Source organism: Passer domesticus, chromosome 24 (assembly GCF_036417665.1).
Source record: "Passer domesticus isolate bPasDom1 chromosome 24, bPasDom1.hap1, whole genome shotgun sequence".
Classification (NCBI taxonomy): domain Eukaryota; kingdom Metazoa; phylum Chordata; class Aves; order Passeriformes; family Passeridae; genus Passer; species Passer domesticus.
Genome location: NC_087497.1, coordinates 1,288,493 through 1,311,428, shown reverse-complemented (window position 1 = coordinate 1,311,428; position 22,936 = coordinate 1,288,493). Strand labels below are relative to the sequence as shown.

The following is a 22,936-nucleotide window of genomic DNA, read 5'->3' as shown; positions in this document are numbered from 1 at the left end:
GGTTTCTGGCAGGAGCTGCATCTCCCTCGTGTGTGCGGAGCTGAACGCTGCACTGCCAGCTCAGTCAAAGCCCGCAGCTGTCTGTCTGTCCGTCCCCAGCCTCTCCTGTTCATTTGCTTTGAGCTCTGGAGCCGCTCTGCTCACAGGGGCTCAGCCACACAGAGCAGCGCCTGTTCCCTGCAGGAAAATTCTTCTGCATCCCGGATTGTCACCCGTGCTCCCAAACCCTCCTCTGCTGCTCTGAGGGCAGCAAAGCCCCTGGTCCCACAGGATGCTGTCCTGGGCTTGGCGCAGGTGGGACTGAGAGGGGACACATGAGACGCTGGCGCTGTCCCCTCCCGGGGCTCTGCAGGGGAAGGACACGAGCCTGGCACCCCCATCCCTCTGCTTTCCTGAGCCTCTGTCCGCCGCTGCTCTGAGCCTTCCCCCAAAGCAGGAATCCCAAAGGGATCTCCAGCCCTGCCCTTGGCACAGCGGGGACTGAGAGGGGACCCGTGTGACGCTGCCGCTGTCCCCTCGCTGGGCTGTGCCAGGGGAAGGACACGAGCCTGGCACCCCGAGCCCTGCTGCTTTCCTGCGCCTCTGTCCGCTGCAGCTCTGAGCAAACCCCTGGTCCCACAGGATGCTGTCGTGCCCTTGGCACAGCGGGGACTGAGAGGGGACCCTGTGACGCTGTCGCTGTCCCCTCGCTGTCCCCCCTGCTGCCCCAGCCCGGCGGCAGCCGCGGCGGGCGGACAGCCCCACCCCGGGCTGCTCTCAGTGGTGCCACTGTTCCAGCCCCGCATTCCCACCTTCCCCCGCTCCCCCAGAGCTGCCCTCGGCAGCAATGGGGCCATTGTGGGGGGCTGGGGGCCCCGGGGGCAGGGCAGGGCTGGGCATCGCCCCCTCCCCACCCTGGAGCAGCATCTCCTCCTGCTCCTTCTTCCTGCCCCTCTCCCCCATCGCTGCCCCCCCGGCCCCGCCGTGTCAGGGGCTGGCTCGGAGCCTCCGCAGAAGGGCAGGTTAATACCCGGGGCCAGCGCTCTGCCCCGCACTCCCAGCCCGGCTCAGCCATGGCCAGGATTTGCTGTGTCCTGCTGCTCTCGCTGCTGCTGCTCCTGCACAGCCCGGGCGCCTGCGGGGCCCCGCCGCAGCCCCGCGGTGAGTGGGGACCGGGGGCTGGGGGCTGGGGGGCTGGGGGTCCCTCTGTGCCTCCGGCCTGCCGCTGGGAAGGGGAAAGGGAGGGAATGCCCGGCAACAGCCAGGGAAGTGCAGGAGCTGTGTCCCCGAGGCAGCGGGACCTGGCGCTGGGATGGCTCCGGAGGGGACGGCACGGGTGGCCCCGGGTCACCCCTTGGGGCTGGAGGAGGCCCAGGTGGGACAAGGGCTCTGCCCTCCCTCCCCTCTCCAGCTCCACAGGGGCTGGAGCAGGAACTGGCTGGCACCGGCGTCACCTCCCGAGCAGGAGGTCTGGGTCGGGTTGCAGGGAACGGGACTTTCCTTGCTTTCCTTCATCCGATCCTGAGAGAAATCCAGCTCTGTTTGGCTTCCCAGGTGGGCAGTAGGGCAGCCAAGAGCAGGTGAACTGCTTGCTCTGCAGCTTGCACGGGCTCTAAACCCCAGCCTGGAATGAGTGTCAGCAAGGGCTGGACACCCAGGGCAGGGCTGGACACCCGGGGAAGAGATGGACACCTGGGGCAAGGATGGACACCTGGGCAAGGATGGACACCCTGGGAAGGGATGGACACCTGGGACAAGGATGGACACCCAGGGCAGGGATGGACACCCAGAGAAGGGAATGACACCCGGGGCAAGGATGGACACCCGGGGAAGGGAAGGACACCTGGGGCAGGGATGGACACCTGGGCAAGGATGGACACCCAGGGAAGGGATGGACACCTGGGACAAGGATGGACACCCAGGGCAGGGATGGACACCCAGAGAAGGGAACGACACCTGGGGCAGGGATGGACACCTGGGAGAGGGATGGACACCTGGGGCAGGGATGGACACCCAGGGCAGGGATGGACACCCAGGGAAGAGATGGACATGCAGGGAAAGGACGGACACTCAGGGCAGAGCTGGACATGCAGGGAAGGACTGGATACCCAGGTCAGGGCTGGACAAGCAGGGAAGGAAGGGTCTGATCCTCAGGAGCATCTCTGCTCTTCCCCGGGCTCCAGGCAGCCCAAGAATTTCTGGATTTCTCCAGAAATCACTACAGGAGAGGCAAACTCCACTGCAAGGCCAGACTTGTGGGAATTCAAAATATTTGGCCAGTGTGATGAAGATGCCTCGCCCACAGCCACGGGCAGCCTGAGCTGTGCAGGTGTGACAGTGACTGCAGAGGCACCTGGGGCTGAGGGAGAGGGGATCTCAGAAAAACTGAGTCCTTTTTCCTCAGGAATTTGGGAAAAGATGGTTCTCTTTGCTGTGCAAAGTCAGGAAAGAGAGCAGCAGCTGAGCTGAGCCGTGCTGTGAGCAGTCAACTCTCTAAAATAAACCCCTTTTAGTCCTGGGTTACTGCTCTGTTCTTCCAGTGCTTTAATGGATATGGCAAAGATGCCCTGAGAGAATTTTCTGCTAAGTCAGGGCATTAATTCAGCTATTCCCTAATAATTCCTAAGGTGGATATTTGTAAATATAAAGTAAGATTTTATTTCTGGTTTAATTCCAGTTTTAACTAAACTATGCTGAGTCAAGGGGTCAATCAGAGCAAGTGACTGTCACCTCCTGGAGAGAATGGGCCTGTCCTGCAGACTCTGACTGTGGCTGAAATCCCAAAAATCTCCCTCCTGTTATCCCTTCTTTACACTTTCCTTCTCTGAAATAAACTCCACTCTCATAAAAAGAGCTTGAAAATGTTATTTAGGGCCAAATCACAGAGCAGAAATAAATAAAATAGAAAGACTTCAAAATTTCTATTGGCTCCAGCTGTTCTTAGGGAAATAAAATAACTTTTCCTGCTTCGTTTGTCACTAAATCCAGGGATGATTCATCAGCACAAAGGGGGATTTGTGCTTTATTTCTGGAGGAATTAATTGAGACTTTCCCTGGACCTTCATTTCTCACCTGTAAACTGGGCACCCCTGGAAGAGGGATTTCCAGTGCTGCAGATGGATCTCCCTGGGAGTTTTCCTTCCTCTGCAATGAATTATGGGGGGAAAAAGGAAATTCATCCATATGGGGAAATGTTAGATTGGATTTTAGTGGGAATTAGAGCTCCTGGCAAAGTGACCACTGCCTGCTTTGTTCCCACTTTCCCAGACCTTTCTGGAGCAGATTCAGCCTTGATGCCTCTCAGGAAACAAACCTGATTATTTCCTTTACAGATCCATCACAGAGTATTTATTTTTATCTGCCTCAAAGACTGAAAGCCCCATTAGATCTCACACTGAGGACCAGCTGTAATATTTATGCCATCATTTGGAGCAGATTGGTTGGCCCAAAAGCTCTCATTTAAAAATCTGTCCACAGAAATCTCCTTTATGACAGGAACTCCCTGGGCCCTGCAGAACTCAAATATTAGCAGAGCACTTGACAGAGACAGGCTAAATGAGGAGAAAAAAATTAAAAAGAACAGGATGCCATAGATCTGCTGGGGAAAATGGGGCCATTCATTGAGGAAATCAAAAAAAAACACCAGGCTTTTTTTTTATGTCTTGCCACAGCTGAAAATGAAGATGGAAAATAGCATGAAAGTGAGAAATTAAAATAATAATAATGATAAAAATTTATTCAGTTTGTTGCATTGCTCATGCCTCCTGATAGCCTCTCCTTTTCACTATGGGTATTTGTGGGGCTGTAGAATTAATTATCTATTATTAATTATCAATTATGCATTCCAGATTTCTCTGTTTTTTCACCCTGACAGATGTGAACCAGCTCTGTGCTGTTACTGGGGTTTATTATTGGTGCCATCACTGGGAAACAGGGGTCTGGCTCCTGTTGTGCTGGGAATGTTAACCCTTAGCCTGGGAATGTTGTTCCAATCCCAGCTGATTGCTGACTGTTGTGCCTGGTTCTGGTCCCATTCCCATAAACTGATATCTGTGGGGATTGGTTATCCAGGTCTGAGGTGCAGTAATCCCTTTCCAGACTTTTCTGGATGCAGAAATGAAGCTCAGGTCTCAGTCCAAAGCTTTATCACTTTATCCCTTCTTCCCTTCCATCTTCCCTCCTTCCTTCCCTCAGTGCTGATATTCAACAGATCCTTCCTTCCTTCCTTCCTTCCTTCCTTCCTTCCTTCCTTCCTTCCTTCCTTCCTTCCTTCCTTCCTTCCTTCCTTCCTTCCTTCCTTCCTTCCTTCCTTCCTTCCTTCCTTCCTTCCTTCCTTCCTTCCTTCCTTCCTTCCTTCCTTCCTTCCTTCCTTCCTTCCTTCCTTCCTTCCTTCCTTCCTTCCTTCCTTCCTTCCTTCCTTCCTTCCTTCCTTCCTTCCTTCCTTCCTTCCTTCCTTCCTTCCTTCCTTCCTTCCTTCCTTCCTTCCTTCCTTCCTTCCTTCCTTCCTTCCTTCCTTCCTTCCTTCCTTCCCTCCCTCCCTCCCTCCCTCCCTCCCTCCCTTTATCCCTCTCTGTCTTTCCCTCCCTCCCTCTCTCCATGCTGTCATTCCATACATTTATCCCTCCCTCCTTCTCTCTGTGCTGCCCTAGGGGGATGAGATTTCCTCAGAGACAAGGGACACCCTTGTCCGGGGGTGACAAGGGACTCCCTGCTCACCACAAGTCCATGTCATCCCCTAGGAACTCTGCTTTCCTAAAGGTGCTTTCCTAGAAAAGCACAAAGAACATTTAAAGTGTTCAGTTAAAGCTGTGAAACAGAGAAAGCACCAACACCTGCCGCTCCTCCCACCCAGTGCTGCTTTACCAGCACCGTTCTCTCCCTCCCAGGACACTTTCCCCTTGATTTCCCCTCTGCTGTCCCCAGGCACCCTGTGCAGGACCAAGCCCACGGACCTGGTGTTCATCATCGACAGCTCGCGCAGCGTGCGGCCGCACGAGTTCGAGAAGATCAAGGTGTTCGTGTCGCGCGTGATCGAGGCGCTGGACGTGGGCCCCAACGCCACCCGCGTGGGCATCATCAACTACGCCAGCGCTGTGCGGAGCGAGCTGTCCCTGCAGGGCCCCCAGAGCAAGGCGGCGCTGCTGCAGGCCGTGCGCAGGATCCAGCCCCTCTCCACGGGCACCATGACGGGCCTGGCCATCCAGTTCGCCATCAGCCGCGCCTTCAGCGCCGCCGAGGGTGGCAGGGGCAGCGCGCCCAACTTCAAAAAGGTAAAAAGGGGCTGGTTCCTCCAGCTCCTCGCTTGGGACTCATCGTGGAGTGGTTGGGAAAAGCAGAAAGGTGATTTTTTTTCCTAGGATTTGGTTGTGTGTGAACAACTTGGGGTTGATTGTCACAGGTGGAAAACCTCTGGGAGGTGCAAACTGGAGGTCTGAAAACCTCCAGGAAGTTAAAACCTCTCAATTCTTCTTGGAAACCTCTGGGAGGTGCACATCTCTCAATTCTTGGAAACCTCTGAGAGGTTCAAACCTCTCAATTCTTGAAGACCTCTGTGAGGTTCAAACATCTCAACTCTTCTTGGAAACATCTGGGAGGTTCAGACCTCTCAGTTCTTCTTGCAAACCTCTGGAAGGTTGAAACCTCTCAATTCTTGGAAGCCTCTGGGAAGTTCAAACCTCTCAACTCTTTTAGGAAATCTCTGGGAGGTTGAAACTTCTCAATTATTGGAAACTTCCTAGAGGTTCAAATCTCTCAATTCTTGGAAACCTTCAAGAGATTCAAACCTCTCAATTCTGCTTGGAATCCTCTGGGAAGTTCAAACCTTTCAGTTCTTGAAAACTTCTGGGAGCTTCAAATCTCTCAGTTCTTGAAAAATCTCTGTGAGCTTCAAACATCTCAATTCTTCTTGAAAAAGAAGCTCATCTTTGGGGCTTAGCAAAAGAAAATACAAAGCTCATTATAACATAGTCAGTCTTAGTCTCAGTTTTTGTTCTAAATGCAGTCTGACAATTGCACACAGCATTGGCCACTCCTGCAGATTGGAGAGACATTTCCACTGAGCTGTCTATGAATTGCTGGATCCTCATCTCCGGAATCTCTTCCACACCATTCAATATCCCTCTCCTCATGCACTCTTTTCCTGCTGCCAGACAGCTCCCCCAAGCCTTGCTGTTCCCTGTCACCTCTGGTTGTGTGGAACAAACTGTCCTGGATTTCCAGTGTCTCCCTGAAGCCTTTCCTGGACAGCTGGAAGAGCTGGGAGCAGTGAGCTTTGGAATTATTTATCTGAGGCAACAAAAAAAAAGGGGGGGTGGGGGGGGGAAAGGAAATCACTCCTTGTTTTCCTTCTTCCCTTCCACTCCGGAGCTGGTCCAAGACACAGAATCACAGAAGGAGGTCAGGAGGTATCCTGGAGCTGAACCTGAGCTCCAGTGGGACTGCCCAGGACCATGCCCAGGTTGCTTTTCAATCTCCCCAAGGTGGAAAACTCCACAACCCTTTGTGTTCTTGGTTCCTTGGTTTTTTGTGGGTTTTTTGTTTTGTTTTGTTTTGTTTTGTTTTTCTTTTTTTTTTTCTTTTTCCCTCTGCCTTGAAGTCCAACCAGCTTTTCCTTTCTGCTCAGGGTGACCCCATCCCCTGCCTGGGAGGAGGAACAGGTCATACAGGGATTTAGGGAGGTGAAGCTTCCAGAAACACGGGACACGGTCCTTGCTCCTTCCCACAGCAGAAATCCAACAAATCCTCGCGCAAATCTGGTTGTCAACAACCCAAAACATCACACGGTGCTTTGCTCTTGCTTTGTGCAGCAAAAGTCACCCCCGGGCAGGGAAAAGCACAATTTGTTTCTGGAGGAGCTCCGAGAAAAACCTGCTCCCACCTTCCTCAAAACCTGCGGGGAGCCCAATTACTTCCACCTTATTTTTTAGGGAAGAACAACAAATAAATTGGCAAATTTTCTGAGCAAATCCAGGGCTTTATGCAGCTTCCTGCCTGATTCTTCTTGGAGCGCTGCTGGAACATCACGTTCCCCGGGGATAATGAGCCATCGCTCCCTCATTAGCTGCGGGATTGCCGGGAAATGCCAGCCCGGGCTGAGAATACCTGGGAATGCTCAGGAATGCTCGGGTGTCTGAGATAACCAGGAATAAATTGTTTCAGAACACGTGGGATTTCTGTCTGACAGAAGGATGAGGGATCCAGAATGTCAGGAATTCATAGAGAAAGCTGCTGGTTAAACGAGCAAAAGGTTTGACCTTGAAAAGTAAAATTTCTGAGTTTTACCAGGGTAAAACTGAGGATCAGGGCAAAATTCAGCTGTTAGAGGCAGCAGAAGCTTCACCTTTTCATAATTCCCATCACATGGCTGAGTAGTGCCAGCCTCCCCAGGACCCAGAGGCTGCTCCTTCCCTCCAAGCCTTTCCCAAACCAGGCACACACCAGGACAGCTTTTTCAATGGCAGGGAATTACAGAGATCCTTAGACTGCAAATAATTTGGAGGTGGGTTTGAAAATAATAATAGCAAAACCATACATTTTTTCACATTCACTCAGGCTGGATGCACGGAAAATATCTATGGTTGGAATCCTACGGGAAAAAAACAGGGTTTCTTGATGATTGGGCTAACCAAATGTGATATTAAGAGATATTTTTACACTCTTTCTGTCAGGCTATCACAGACAGGTCCCCTAGCTTCCTCTCACTGTTACATTCATTTTCCCCATGGGTTCTCTGATTAATGCCCAACCCTGACTCTGTATCCAGAAATTTTGTTTTCTCCAAGCAGAGCAGAAAACAATGTGGATTTTGAGTCCTTTATGGCAGATTTCCACTCAGAGGCATTATGAGGATATTTCCATTACATCCAGGTGTGGATGCTGCAGCCCCACCCCATCTGGAGTTTATCTGGGCTTGGGTTTTTTGGGCTTGGGCTTAGCTGAAGATGGAGAGGAGCTGATAAAGCCTGGAGAATTTCTTGATTTAGGAAGAAAATTGCAGGAGGAAACACAGCTGCTGACAGGACCTGCAGGCAGGGTTTGGTATCTGATTTGATAACGCCTCTGTTCCTTGATTTGATAAATGCCTGTGATTCCTGATTTGATGACTCCTCTGATCCCTCATTTGATAACTCCTCTGATTCCTGATTTGATATCTCCTCTGATCCCTGATTTGATGACTCCTCATTCCCTGATTTGATAACTCCTCTCATTCCCATATTTGATAACCCCTCTGATCCCTGATTTGATAACTCCTCATTGCCGTATCAGATATCTCCTGTGCCCCCTGATTTGATGACTCCTCATTCCCTGATTTGATAACTCCTCATTCCCATATCAGATATCTCCTGTGCCCCCTGATTTGATGACTCCCTCGCTCCTGCCAGCCGGGCTCTGGGCGCTCTCCTGCTCTCCTCGGCAGCCCCCGGCGCTGCTCAGGCGGAGCAGCCCGGCTGGAGCGGAGGCTGAGCCGAGGGCTCTCTCTCCTGGCAAAAGGCTCCACTGCATGGATGGATCCTCTCCCGCCCCAGGAAAACCCCGGAGCTCCTTGGGCACACCCCTTTCCCCCACATTACACCCCCACACCTGCCACAGGTGCTGCTTTGCCTTATTTTTGCCACGCTAGAAAAGCAAAGCTTGAATTTGTTTATTTTTTCCCCCGTGAAAGCACCAGTTGCGGAATTATGATGCTCCTGGGAATTTTTCATTGTGCAGCCCTTGGGAAGTGTAGATAAACAGCTGAAATGAGACTGCAAAGCCCCACGTTTTTCCTGTTTCTCCTGTTTTTTCCAGAGGGGAATCTCCTTCCCCATTCTTTATTTCAGCCCAAGCCAGTCCTTTGGAGTTGGCAGTGGTGTCACAATAAATCAGTGGTAAGGAAAAGTGGCAGGGGCAGAAGAATTGGCAAAGAGCAAGAATTCAGGTCTTGTGACAAAGTCTCTTTCAGAAGAAAAATAAAGATGAAAAGGGACAAACCCGGAGCAGGACTCTGGGAAGCTTTTAGCTGGTTAGGGGCACTGTTTAATCCAAGCTGAAATCCCATTCCCATTTAAACCAGCTGCCACTTTAATGCTGGGGTTAGCAGGGGCGGGGTTTAATCCCTGCTGTTTATTTTGGAACAGAGAATCACAAATCCTGGCAGGCCCTGACACACAGTGTGTCCTCAGGCCCCTCCCTCTCTCTCCATGGAGAAGGTTCCAGTTCCATCCAGCTCCAGCTCCTCCACCCGTAAATGGGATGAAGCCTTCATCTCACATTTCCATGGCATTTCCTGAGATGCTGTGACGCCCCACACTCAGATGGGCTTCTCCTGAGTGTCCCTGAAGATCTTCAGTTTGGCTTGAGCTCGAGTTTGTTTAAATTAAAACATAAATTTTAATTTAGTTTCCTTAGAGGGGGATGCACCAGTTGTCCCTTGGTGAAGCAATCGATCCCCGGCAGTTGTCCCTTGGTGAAGCCATGTATCCTTGTCAGTCGTCCTTTAGTGAAGCCATCAAGCCTTGGCAGTTGTCCACTGGTGAAGCCATTGATCCCTGGCAGTTGTCCCTTGGTGAAACCATCAATCCATGGCAGTTTAACTTTTCCAGCTCAGAAAGAAACTAATTCCAACTCAAAAAAACATGGTTGGTGTGATCTCCAAAGAATGGGAAAAGCTGGTGGGATTCCCTTTTCCCTTAATTGTAGAAACGCACACCCTTCCCTCCTACCCCAGCCTGTCCCACCAACATTCTGGGAATATGAAGGAGGATCCCAATCCCCACCCAGGCTGTCCCTCCCCGCTGCAGGTGGCCATCGTGGTGACCGACGGCCGGCCCCAGGACGGGGTGCAGGACGTGTCTGCCCGGGCCAGGGCCGCAGGCATCGAGATCTTCGCCATCGGCGTGGGCAGGGTGGACATGGGCACGCTGAGGCAGATGGCCAGCGAGCCCCTGGACGAGCACGTGGACTACGTGGAGAGCTACAGCGTCATCGAGAAGCTGACCCACAAGTTCCAGGAGGCTTTCTGTGGTGAGTCCTGGGTTCCCAGCCTGGGGCTGCAGGGCTGCCAGCCAGGAACTGGGAATGGGTTTGGGTGGGAAGGACCTTAAGGCTCTGCAGAGAATCCTGGAATGCTTTGGGTGGGAAGGGATTGGAAAGCTCATCCCAGCCCACCACCTTCAATGGGCAAGGACACCTTCCATGGCAGGGACACCTCCCACTGTCCCAGGTGCTCCCAGCCCCATTGTCCAGCCTGGCCTTGGGCACTGCCAGGGATCCAGGGGCAGCCACAGCTGCTCTGGCAATTCCAGCCCAGCCCCTCCCCACCCTCCCAGGGAACAATTCCTCATTCCCAAGGTCCCATCCAGCCCTGCCCTCTGGCAGTGGCAGCCATTCCCTGTGTCCTGTCTCTCCAGACCCTTTTCCAAAGTCCTTCTCCAGCCTTTCCCATGGAACCTTTCCCTGGGACCACCCTTCACCCCTCTGATTCCTTGCTCCAAGCCCTGCAGGTTCAGAGCCCTGTGGGACACAGGGGCTCCTTGAAGTTGCCTTTCCAGAACTGCAGTATTTTGTCCAGAGCATTTAAGGTTTTGGTTAAAGAAATCTCCAGATTTCACTGGCACTGGAGAGTTTGTAAATATGACCCACACACTCCTGGAGTGTGGAAAACAACCTGGGAAAGAGGGTTTTAGCACACTGAAATCATGCCCCTTTTTGGGGCAGTGGAGAGAATTTGTTTTGTAATTCCCCCAGCCAGCATTGCCTCCAGAATTCCCAGTTCAACTGGGATGGTCCCAGTTCCTGTCAGAGGCTGAGCTGCCTTTGCCTGATGCTCCTTCTGGGGTTGGGAGCCTTGTGGGGCAGGAGTCTCTCCTGGCTGGAGCAGGACCTAATTCCTTCTGCAGAGCACATCAAAGGAGCCTGAGCATCCTAAAAACACCATCCTATGAAAACACCATCCTAAAACCACCATCGTATAAAAACAGCACCCTCTAAACAGCACTCTCCAAACAGCATCCTACAAACAGCATCCTATAAAACCACCATCCTATAAAATCACCATCCTCCAAACCTCATCCTACAAAAACAGCATCCTCCAAACAGCACCCTACAAGCAGCACCCTACAAATCCTACAAAAATACCACCCTCCAAATGCAGCTTTGCTCCTACAGGAGCTGCTGAAGGACTGGGAATGTTTCATTGCTCCCAAATGTGCCCCAAGGCAGCAGGAATGGGCAATAAAATCCCCATTTTCTGTCAGCAGGAGAGGCCCAGGGGCCTCTCCCTGCCATTCCCTGGAAGGAAAAATGTGTGGCAACACTTCCTGAAAGGTGTGATCCACCTGGAACTCCAAACACACACGGCTGGGCCTGGAGAACTCCCAGTTTCTGACAGGTGTAAAATCTCCTGGTCCAGCTCCCAGACTGAAAGTGATGAAGGGGAGCAGCTTTTTGTCATGGAAAATTGGCTCCTCTGAGGAAAGGAGGGAAATGTGGGATACAGAGTGAGCCGTGGATTATCCCCCGGTGATAACACAGAATGAGTCAGGTAATATCAGGTGTCACTGCAGCAGCTCATGGGAGAGGGAACAAACACCTCAGACAAAGGGAGGAAGAGAGACAGAATTTGAGGAGTGGAATCCAGGCCATGAATGTTGTGGGAGTTTGTATGGGCTGCCCTGGGATCAGGAGGCAGCAGTGGTGCCGAGGCCTCACCATGTGGTTTCAAGTTGTGGGGAAAACCCTTTCCGTGCCTCCCTGTGCAGATGGCAAAGCTATTCCCATGGAAAAGCCCTGGGAGTTGAGGGAAGCACTCGAGATTGCTGCAGGGAACAGAGGACAGCCCTGGGTAATTCCCAAGTCCCTGTTATCGTGTTCTGCACATGCAGCTGCCCTAAACCACCCCAGAGATGGACCCAGACCCCCTGCTCGGGCACAGCACAGGATTTGTGGGAAGGAAGAAAAGTGCTTCCCACAGTGCTCAGCAAATTCATGGAGAAACGGGAAACCCTTGGTGCTCCAGCCTGTGGTGAGATTAACCACAGCACTGAACTACAGGCAGCTCCAGGGGCAGTAAAATTCCCAACGAGCTGGGCTGGAACAATCTACCAGTGCTGGCACAGGCACGGGAAGTGGAAAGGCCAAAAAAATGTACAAAATATGAGTAGAACAGAACACAAATGGCTCAAAATAACAAAACTGAACTCAGAAAGACTCAGCTCCACCTCCCATCAGTTTGCTCCAGCCCAGTGCCTATATTTCTGCACACTTTTCCCTGGCATTTGTAACTGAATTTGCCTCCCCAGCCCTGTTTGCTCTGGAGTTTATTTGCCATCCTCACTGCGACAGCGCTGTCACGTCCCAGCACCGCTGGGTCCCGGTGCTGCCACTCAGCTGCTCTTTGCTCAGCAACCCGGGAGCCACAGCCAGGGCAGGAGGGGCAGCGGGAAGGTTTGGAGAGCAGGGATCTGAGAGCTGCACGTGCAGGGAGAGCTCTGAGGTGAATCCCAGGTGTGTTCACACATGAATGCTGTCCAGGAATGGCAGCTGAGCCCCCTGCTCAGAACTGTACTGCAGAGCTGCAAAAATGGGGTACTGGCTAGCCTGGGGGCAACTGGGACCCAAACCTCACCCAGGAAAGTTTCATACTGAGATGTGCTGGAATTTGCCCCACACCCAGCTGGGTTTGCCCTCAGGATAGGGAGGATTTCCAGTCCTGGCTGTGCCTTGGAGCAGGGAGACTTGTGGGAATTTCTTCCTTGTCTTTATGCCTGCTTGGTTTGAAAAGCCAAGTGTTTGATAAGAAAGGCAGGAGCCTTCCTTGAAATAGAAAATGTAAGCCCCCTCCTTCTGAATTATTGTAATTTTGAAATTAAGGGACTCTCAGACAAATATATGGGAGCAGGAATAACAGTTCTTCATGAGGAAAACTAAAATACAAAAGCAATAGTACAAACAACCACTGCCAGGGTCAGAAGAGGCGCTGAGCCCCTGTGGGTCAGGGTGGTGGCACAGCCCCATCCCATGGGGGCTCAGCCCTCCTGCAGTGCCAGCTGTGCTTCTGCTGGAGCAGGGATCCTGCACAAGGCTGCAGTTTTCCTCTGCAGCTCCAGGGCTGCTGGAGATGGGCCTGCTCTTCCTCTGGCAATGCAGGGCAGGAGAAAGCTGCTCCTCTGGGCATGCAGTGGGCAAAGGCTGCTGTGCTGTTCCAGGCTCAGATTGTATACAGGTAGGAATGCTTGGCTCCTGCCCTGGGCGCAGCATCTCCCAGTGGGATGCTGGAATTTTCTCAGCCATGCAGGGACACTCAGTGGCCATGAAGAGCAGAGATCTCCTGGAGGGAGGATTGGCTGTGGGAGAGAGAAAGAAAACTGCCCAAAGAACAGCAGAGAACTGCCCAGCTCTGACAGATGGGGACAGAGCACACACCCCCATTTCCAACCTAAGACAATGCCTCAGCCACTGTCAAGGATCAATGAGCTGTGTCCCGCTGCAAAGCAGATTTAATTATGGGGTCAGTGTGGGGCTGTGCAGAGCTGGGTGTGTGCGGGGAGGCCTAGAGCTGGCCCCTGCTTGAAGCCATCCCCTCCTCTCCTTGCAGTGGTGTCTGACCTGTGTGCCACGGGGGACCACGACTGCGAGCAGGTGTGTGTCAGCACCCCGGCGGCCTACAGGTGTGCCTGCAGGGACGGCTTCAGCCTCAACAGCGATGGCAAGACCTGCACTGGTACGTGAGGGGTCCCTGAGGGCATGGTGGTGACAGCGCTGGGACGTTCTGGTCAGAGAAGGTAGAAAGGGAAACTCTGCTCTTACCAGCCAGAGTCAATTTCAAAACATTGCTGTTCTCTCCTGTTGGGTTTTCATTCATTAACCCCATTTCCTCAGTCATAAATGGCATTAAGTTTCTATTTTCCTACATCATTTGCTGAGGTCTTTGCTGCTGTTTTGTTCTGCCCTCTTCTCGTGTTTTCCCTCAGCTTGCAATGGTGGCTTGGGGTCTGCTCTGGATCTTGTGTTCCTCATTGATGGCTCCAAGAGTGTGAGGCCTGAGAACTTCGAGCTGGTGAAGAAATTCATCAACCAAATCGTGGATTCGCTGGAGGTGTCGGACAAACAGGCCCAGGTCGGGCTGGTGCAGTACTCCAGCTCTGTCCGGCAGGAGTTCCCCCTGGGGCAGTTCAAGAGCAAGAAGGACATCAAAGCAGCAGTGAAGAAAATGTCCTACATGGAGAAGGGGACCATGACAGGCCAGGCTCTGAAGTACCTCGTTGACAGCTCCTTCTCCGTCATCAACGGAGCCCGGCCCGGGGTCCCCAAGGTGGGGATTGTGTTCACTGATGGGCGCTCACAGGATTATATCTCAGATGCTGCCAAGAAAGCCAAGGACTCAGGTAGGGCTCCTGAACTCCCTGGGGCTTCTTTCTCCCTTGGCCCAGGCAGGACTTTTTCTCTGGATCTGTCTCTTAGGATATACACAGGTTATATGCAGTAATTCTGGGGAGGTATTCCCTGACTATCCTTGCTCACAGAGAGCTTGGAACACCTCAGTCTGGGCGTCAGGTGCACCTTAGCTTGCCAAGAGCTGGTTTTAGTTCCCCTCTCTGTTTTCGGAGGAGTTTCTGCTGGCCAGGGTGGAGTTCCATGCCCTTGGAATGGGATGGATAGGATGGAGTTTTACCCTGTGCAACAGGATGGACAGAATGGAGATTTACCCCCTGGAATGGGATGGACATGGTGGAGATTTACCCCCTGGAATGTGATGGACAGAACGGAGATTTACCCCCTGGAATGGAATGGACAGGGTGGAGTTTTATCCCCTGGAATGGGATGGGCAGGGCAGAGTTTCACCCCCTGGAATAGGATGCACCCAGGTTTAATTGCTCCACGCAAATGTGGGAGGAAGCTGCAGGGAGAATTTAGAATTTGACGGTTTCAGCACCTTTAGGGTTGGACAGGGCTTGGAGCAACCTGGGATGGTGGAAGACGGCAGAGCAAGAGGAGCTTTAAGGTCCCTCCTAACCCAACCCTTACCCACTCTGGGATTTGTCTGGGGTTGGTCAGGAAGCCCAGGCCAGCACCAGAGACACACGGGGGCAAAGAAAACAAACCCCAGGATTTGTAAGGCCAAGTGTGGCTCGGCTGCATCAGCCTCAAGGCCTGGAAAAGGCAAAGAAAAAGCAATAAAACAATAAACAAAGCCCAGCAATAAAACAATAAACAAAGCCCATACGTGGGTTAAGGAGGAACCCCAGGCACATTAATAAGGAGCTTTCCTGGGCTGCTGTTGTAGGAAAAGCACTCAGTGGCCACACACTGATGGATTCCTGTGCCTGAGCCCCATGAAATATTAATGCCTTGAGAGCTGCCCCTCTGCTGACCCGCTGAGCACATTCCCAGTCTCTGACACCCCTGTGTTAAATGGATCCAGCCCCTGGGAATTCAGTCAGGAATTGCTGAATCCTTCCCTTCCTTTTAACTTCACTCTCCACCACTAGATGGGACTCGGGACCAGCACATAACCAGAAAGGTCAGGGAGCTCGTGAAAAACCAATGTTTACAAAGCACTCTGACATCTTATGGGGCTGTTCAGCTCTTATAAAACAAAAGGTTCTTATAAAGTGTATTTATAGAATTTATTTCTCCCTGGTGATAAAACTTTGTGCCTTGTCTCTCTCTCCTCTCTTGTCCCTGCAAGGAAATCTCTTATCTGTCCATGACTTATTGCTGTGGGATAAACAAGTGCTTAAAATCAGACTGCAGAATTGTTCAGTGAGCTGAGCCTTGGGAAAACAACATATATTGGATATATCTAGAGACAGAAAGGCACAAAGGGGAGCAGGGAAACATTTCCAGTGCCTGGGCATGGACAAGTAGAGACAAGTATTTTGAATCAGGGCTAATTAATACCACCCAAAGTGGGAAAATTGCATTTCAGTTCAATAGAAACAGGTTTAATGCAGATCAATCTCTTGACAGAGCAGGACAATCCCTGGGAAAGTTCTGAACTCCCAGTGGGGGATGCAGTTTTAGACCTGCTGACCCCAGGTCTCCACTGCAGGGGGACTTTGCCACTCAGGGGTTCATTAACAGGGGTTGATTAACAGTGGCTGAGCCTGTTCTGGAAACTCCCACAGTTCCCTTTTGCTACATTATCACTTTCACATCAGTGGGATGGTGTTACCATCACCTGTCCTTTCTTGCATCTCCAAAGCCTCGTTCTTGTTTTCATTGTCTGGGAAATTCTACTTAAACTCTACCTGCAAAAATATTTTGGCCCCTGTTTGAACTGGCTGAAAGGAGCGTCTCCAAAACCTTATTCTTGTGGCCACAGTGCCCATGGTCTGGTAAATTTTAATAAAATCTCTGCCTGTAAAATTATTTTCACCCTGTTTGACCTGGCTGAGAGGAGTCTGGAAGAGTGGGGGTGGAGGGGGTAATTCTCAGTTAGGATCTGGAGCTGTGTGGGGCCTGGGGGCACAGGGGGTGGACGAGGATGTCCAGCCTGGCAGGGAGGCACCATGCCAGCTCCGTGCCACTGACAGGATCCCGTTCCCGGCAGGATTTCGGATGTTTGCCGTGGGAGTGGGCAACGCCGTGGAGGACGAGCTGAGGGAGATCGCCTCAGAACCCGTGGCTGAGCATTATTTCTACACTGCCGACTTCAGGACCATCAGCAAGATTGGGAAGAAACTGCAGATGAAGATCTGTGTTGGTGAGAGGGGACTGGGGTTCAGCCACAGCATCTGAAGGGTGGAGCAGAGGGGGGAAAATGCCCCTCCAGAAACAGCCAGGGGTTTTGTCCCAGTGTTTGAAGGCTGGAGTGGAGAGATGAAAACTCCCTTGGAGAAGCTGCAGATCGTCAGTCTGTGTTGGTGAGAGGGGATTGGGATGGAGCAGAGGGATGAAAATGATCTCGGAGAAACTGTAGATGGACATCTGTGCTGGTGAGAGGCATTGGTGATGGAGGAGTTCAGTCAAGGCTGGAGTGGAGGGATGGAAATGCTCTTGGAGAAGCTGCAGATCCTCAATCTGTGTTGGTGGGAAAGGACCGGTGTGAGAAATAATACTTGCAAAAATTTTAAAATGTTTATTAAAACCTTAACAAAAACACAACAGCAGACTGAATAGAGACGATATTACAGCACCAGGAGCAGAGGATTTCACCACCATGTGCTCACCCACACCATGGGGGTTTCCCCTTTTAACCCTTTGGTCCCTCCCAAAGTTCTGTCCATCGACTCCTCCTTCCCTGCCCAGTGCTGAGATCACTGCCTGACACCTTGACTGGGGCTCAGCTGTTGCCATGGTAACGAGTGACCCTCCCAAATGTCCCAAACCCAGGGCACCCCTGATAACAACACAAGGGGGTAAAACATAACTATAAATCTATAAAACTTCTCCTGACATAGATACAGGATATTTGCCTTTTAATTGTGAGAGTCACCCATGGCACTGCTCATCTGTCACAGCTGGGATGGAGGGGTTCAGTCAGTGTTCAAGGCTGGACTGGAGGGGTGGAAATGCCCCTGCAGAAGCTGCAGCTGAAGATCTGTGCTGGTGGGAGGGGGATTGGGGAGGGAGGGGTTCACTCACAGCATTTGCAGCCTGGAGTAAAGGGATGAAAATGCCCTTTTAGGTGGTTGTAATAAAAATCTCCTGATCCCAGTATGTGGAGCTGGCAGAACACATGGGAGGACCAGGAGACATCAATATTTTGGGTGGTTACCTGAGGCAAAGCAACCCCCACACCTGAGCCATGTCCCCCTCTCCCAAATCCCCTTCTCCTTCCTTTTTCCTCCACCTTTCTGCCCTTCTTTTTCTTCACAAGTGATGAATTTGTCTCCAGGTTCCTTAAGATGGGATTTCCTTTCCTCCTGGAGAAGTTGGAGAGGGATAATCCCCATGTCTGCAGAGCCAGGATTGCAAGGCAGAGACTCTTTGAAAAGTCTCAGTAAGAAATTAGGATCAATCCAAGAACAAGAGGATGGGATCTATATGAAACGCCCAACAAATTGTACTTGAAAATCATTCAAATACATTTAAGCTTCAGCCTTCAAAAAAAAAAAGTAAATTTCAGAAAAAATGTTTGTTTATAAAATATCAATTTGGGTAAATATGTTTACATTTGAGTATTAAAAATAAAAGGAAGGCAAGGAGATATTTGCATTTTTTTTCATTCCCAGTGCCAGCTTGTGTCTCTCAACAGCTGCCTTCAAATCTTCTGTTAATCTCCAGCTTTAGGTTACACCTGGCTGGTTTAAACCTGTTGAGTTTTGGTGCAAGTGATTCATTTCCTTAAAAAATTCTGTCTTTTATTTACTCCTCCCTTGCTTAGCTCAGAGTGGCCTTGTAACCCCTCCCTTTCTTTCCCAGTCATCTTTTTCTTTCTGTTCTAGTCTGAGTTAATTTTCCTTGAAGAACAGATGTAAATTAGTGACATAAATTAGCAAAGTGATTAACGCTCATGGTTCCACCCCCTCAAGGACTGGAGTTACTGAAGCAAAGCTCAAACCAGTCTTGATGGCAGCAGTGCCTCCAGTTTTTATTGGATCTTGTTGGGGAGACAGAGGTTGGTTTTATTTGGTCAGACTCCAATTTTAGGGTAAACCTGAAGCATCAGGAGCAGAGCTCAGTGAGTTTCCAGAGAGATGGAAACCCAGGAAAATCTTCCCATGGCTGAAATAACAGAAAAATGTGACACTCTCTGTTCATCTGAGTTTAAAGCCAGAAGAGATCAATCAGATAATTAAAAATAATTATATTTTGTTTTCCTTCCCATTTCTGACATAGAAAATAAGAATTTTGCTGTTTCACTGGGCTCGGGGATTTTGATTAAATCAATTTTTTGTGCCACTCATCCTCTTGCTGTTGTGACCCACAGAGGAAGATCCATGTGAGTGCAAATCCATCGTGAAGTTCCAGACCAAAGTAGAAGAGCTCATCAATTCCTTGCAGCAGAAACATATCCTTTGGAAGTTTGGCCAGGATTGGGTGGGTTGGGCTGGGATTTCCACAGGGACCATGGGGAAGGTCTGTTCCTGGGAGAGGGAGTAGGGATGGGGCTCAGAAAGGTGGGAATGAGGCACCTGGGGGGTCAAATGTGGCACTCAGAGCTCCAGACTGGTGACAAAGTGGGGATTGGTCAAAAGTTGGACTTGATGTCCCTGGAGGGCTTTTCCAAGCTCTGGGTTTCTGGGATTGTGGGGAGATGGGGCTGCAGGTCCTGAGGCAGCTGGAATGAGAGGCAGGGGGTTCCTTCAGAGCAAACATCCAACACTGCCCGAATTCTTCATGGACTGCAGGGACAGAGGGACATCAGAGCACCTCAGACTGTAGGTGGGTGGTGTGGATAATCCAGATGGACACATCCACCCATCCCAGGTTCTCCCAGCCGGCCAAAACTCAGTGCTGGGAGATAAATCCTGATGGAACTGTTCCCTGGAAGCATCTCCAGCCAGGTGAGTTGGATCCCATCAGAACCCACCTGGTGGGACCGAGTTCTGCCATGCTGGGCCTTTCACTAAGTGGAAGAAAGAGAAAAAAAAATTTAAACAAACTTGTGAACTTCTGAAAAACTGAATTCATGGAGCCTTGGGGTGGCTCACGAGGGCAGGGGAGATGTCTCACCACTGAGGAACAGGAAAGGATCTAATTTTAAAAGGAACACTCTGATTTCTTCACACATTCTGGGCCCTGCTGTGGCACAGCTCTGCTCCTCCTCCCGGAGCCAGGCTGGGTGAGATCTGTGACCTGTGTGGTGCAGAGGTCACGGGAAGTCACAGCTCCCACCTGGTGGGTGGCTAACCCAGGCACACCATCAACAGGAATTAGTGAGAAGAGCAGAAAATTGCTCTGGAATGCCAGGAAAAGCTCTTGCTCCTCTCCTCAGGGTCAGGGGCTCTGTCAGCCCCTCCTTTCCCTCCTCCTCTGGGAGTGAGCCTGTGGCAGTGGGAGGATGTGTGAGCACAGACAGCTCCTTCCTGGGGTGAGCTCCATCAGCCTGAGAGCTCTGGGAACGCCAGAGGGGATGGGCACAGATCCTCTCTGCTCCTGCTCCCATCCCTACCTGTGCTGGCAGCCTGGGACTGGGGAATTATTGGGTGGTTTGGGTGGAAAGGGCCTTAAAATTCCTCCCATTCCGCCCCTGCCATGGCAGGGACACCTCCCACTGTCCCAGGTGCTCCCAGCCCCAATGTCCAGCCTGGCCTTGAGCACTGCCAGGGATCCAGGGGCAGCCACAGCTGCTCTGGCAATTCCAGCCCAGCCCCTCCCCACCCTGCCAGGGAATAATTCCTTCCCATCTAAATCCCATCTAAATCTCTCCTGTTTTAGTTAAAACTTTGGCCCATCACTCTGTGCCCACATAAAAAGTCTCCCTCCCAACATTCCCAGAAAAATTGCCATTTTCCTCCTTAACTCCTCCTCACTGGAAGCTGTGGCCAAAAGAATCGAAGCCCTGGAGAACAAGATCATCTAAAACCCCATTCCAGCAGTTTTTCACCTCCTTCCCAAAGTAACAGAACCAGAACTGCTCCATTTTTCAGGGAGGGCAGCTCAGCCCCAGGGCTCTGGGCAGCTTTTATTAAGGTCTAGGCTACCTGCATTTGTTTAAAAGGAAGAATTATTACAGTAGAGCAGACTTTGTATAAAGGGCAGAGCACAGGGTGTGACTGAGAGTTAGACCAGGCTTGAGTTTGTTGCATCCTATAGAGTGCATATATTCAAAAAAAGAAACAAAAACCTTGAAAGATTTTTTTATTTAAAGCTTAATATATATACGTGTTACTGAGTACTTGATGATGAGTTCTGTGAATCCTCTGCTGCAGCTTTTGTTTCTATGCATGAGATAATTTAATTTAAAAGTCGGAGTGACTTGGACTCACCCTCAGCTGCTGGGTGTGAAGGCCAAAGCTGAGCTCCTGGTTGTTGTCAGTAATTAGGTGAGGTTTAGTCCTGATCCTGAGCGTGCTCTGCAGGCAGGCTGGGCCAGGCTGATGAGCCTGGGCTCCTCCCGAGCTGTGGAACTGGAATGGGAGCAGCTTTCCCAGCAGGGAATGGTGGCAGTGTCCCAGTGCCTGGGCTGAGCCTGCTCTGGGTGACATGCAGGGGACCCTCTGTGGCCCTGAGTGCCACCAGCCAGGAGATGTGCCCTGCTCTGGGTGACCCTGACCAGGTTCAGGGACCCTCTGTAGCTCTGTCAGATGTGCCCCTCACCCGCAGCTGGAGCTCCGCTCCATCCCCCACCCCGGGAATGCTGCTGGAGCTGCCCTGGAACCAGAGCCTCGGTCCCTGCGCCCTCCCAGGCTCACCCCACAGCTCGGAGCAGCTCCCAGGCTCACCCCAGACCCTGCAGACTCTGCTGCTCCCGGATTCCCTGGGAATGGGGCTGGGAGCACCTCAGGCTGCCTGTCCCTGCAGCTGTACCTGGCCGTGGATCCCCACGGCACTGCCGGATGCCTTAGGGGAGGTTTATGGGGTTTATGGTTTTCTTTATGGGGTTTTATTTTTTGTATCAAAATATTTATACTTGAGACTACATGAGAAAAGCTTTTCAGGGCGACTTGGCCTGTTCAGAAGCATCACCAGAGCAGATGTGTTTTGGTTTTGGGGAAATATTAAAAGTTTGCTGGAAATTTGTGAAGCCAGTGTCATCCTTTGTGTGAGTGCTGAGGAGGTTGCCTGACAACAGCACCTCCCCAAAGGCTCATTAGTGGGAGGAAATCATCTCATGTCATGTCCTCTTATCTCTGTGAAAGGGAAGAAATGGGTCCAGAGAGAAAGGCAGACCCTTCTCTCCAAACACAGCCTCTTTTACAATAAAAATCATTCCTTTCACTCCTGGAGATGAGGGGATGAGTCAAGCCCTGAGTCAAGGCCTGCAGGCAGCTCCTGATGGCCAAACCTCACCCTGGCAGGCAAATTGTGAATATCCCAGATCCAGAGTAACTCCTCCAGCTCCTGAACTTCTTGGGATGAGTTCTTGTTTATTTTTACATGTAAATTGTAGACGTTTCACATTTGTGTCTCGACAGGAGCAGATCCTGTTGTGATCATTTGTGGGATTATCCCAAGTGCATCTATGAGAGCCCCTGAGCCACTTCTCTTGATAAATTAGAACAAATTCAGATGTGCAGGTGCTTCCTTAACCTGTCTCCTAGGGGAGCAAGTCACCCCTGCTGCCACCCAAGGAATCTTTTTCCTCATGTGGAATCACTTTCCATCTTAAATATATTTAAAATGGGAGCAGAAAAACCCCTGCAGGGCAGTAGGAGTTGTTTCTGCATGTTGTGGCTTTCAGCTTTTTTCTTATCCTTCATTCTGTTTTCTCCTCTTCCATTTTTTTCTCTCTTCAATCAGCTGATCAGAATTCATCCCCATCTGATAAGGTTAATCATTGATTAATCTTATTTTATGTCCAGCTATAATCCCTTTGCACATCATGGAAATGAGCTCCTGTGGGTGATTTCCTTATTTATTTATTCTTTAAATGCTCTAAAAGTAAAAATGTAATGGCCTCAGGATCTGGAAGATGGATTTTATTTTAGTTCTTGCCATGGAAGGGCCCACATTAGAGGGTTTCACTGTTGCCATCCTGCAGTTGAAGCCGTTTCCCTGATTTTTCAGGAAATGGGAGAAATTCCTGTCTGCATCTTTGCCTCCAGCACTCAGCCCACTTTGAACACATCAACTTCCATGAAACTCATTTTTTGGGGAAAGAAAACAATTTCCAGCCCTTTCTGGGGAGGCTGAGCCAGGCAGAGCCATTCCTGGGGGCAGGATTGCAATCCCAATTCTTGGGATGGGAAGGGCTGATCCTGCGCGTTGCTCCTCCATGGCACCTCCAGGCATGAGGTTTGGATTGGACTGGGGGACTGGATCCTCCCTAAATCCTGCAGTTCCTTGTTTCAGGAGTGCAGACACAGCAGATCTTCTTCCCTGAGGTTTTTTTATGGAGAGAAGACCATTATATCTATGTTTTGCTCGG

At 51.0% G+C, this 22,936-nt stretch overlaps 1 protein-coding gene across 1 annotated transcript; it reads left to right on the top strand.

Moving 5' to 3' along the window:
* Positions 1-878: 878 nt before the first annotated feature.
* Positions 879-21,536, top strand: MATN1 (matrilin 1). Its single transcript, XM_064398315.1, has 8 exons — positions 879-1,140; positions 4,903-5,249; positions 9,759-9,981; positions 13,553-13,678; positions 13,929-14,342; positions 16,511-16,663; positions 18,833-18,913; positions 20,379-21,536. Exons 1-8 carry the CDS (start codon positions 1,053-1,055, stop codon positions 20,426-20,428), a joined length of 1,482 nt encoding a protein of 493 aa, XP_064254385.1. The 5' UTR covers positions 879-1,052; the 3' UTR covers positions 20,429-21,536.
* Positions 21,537-22,936: the final 1,400 nt, after the last annotated feature.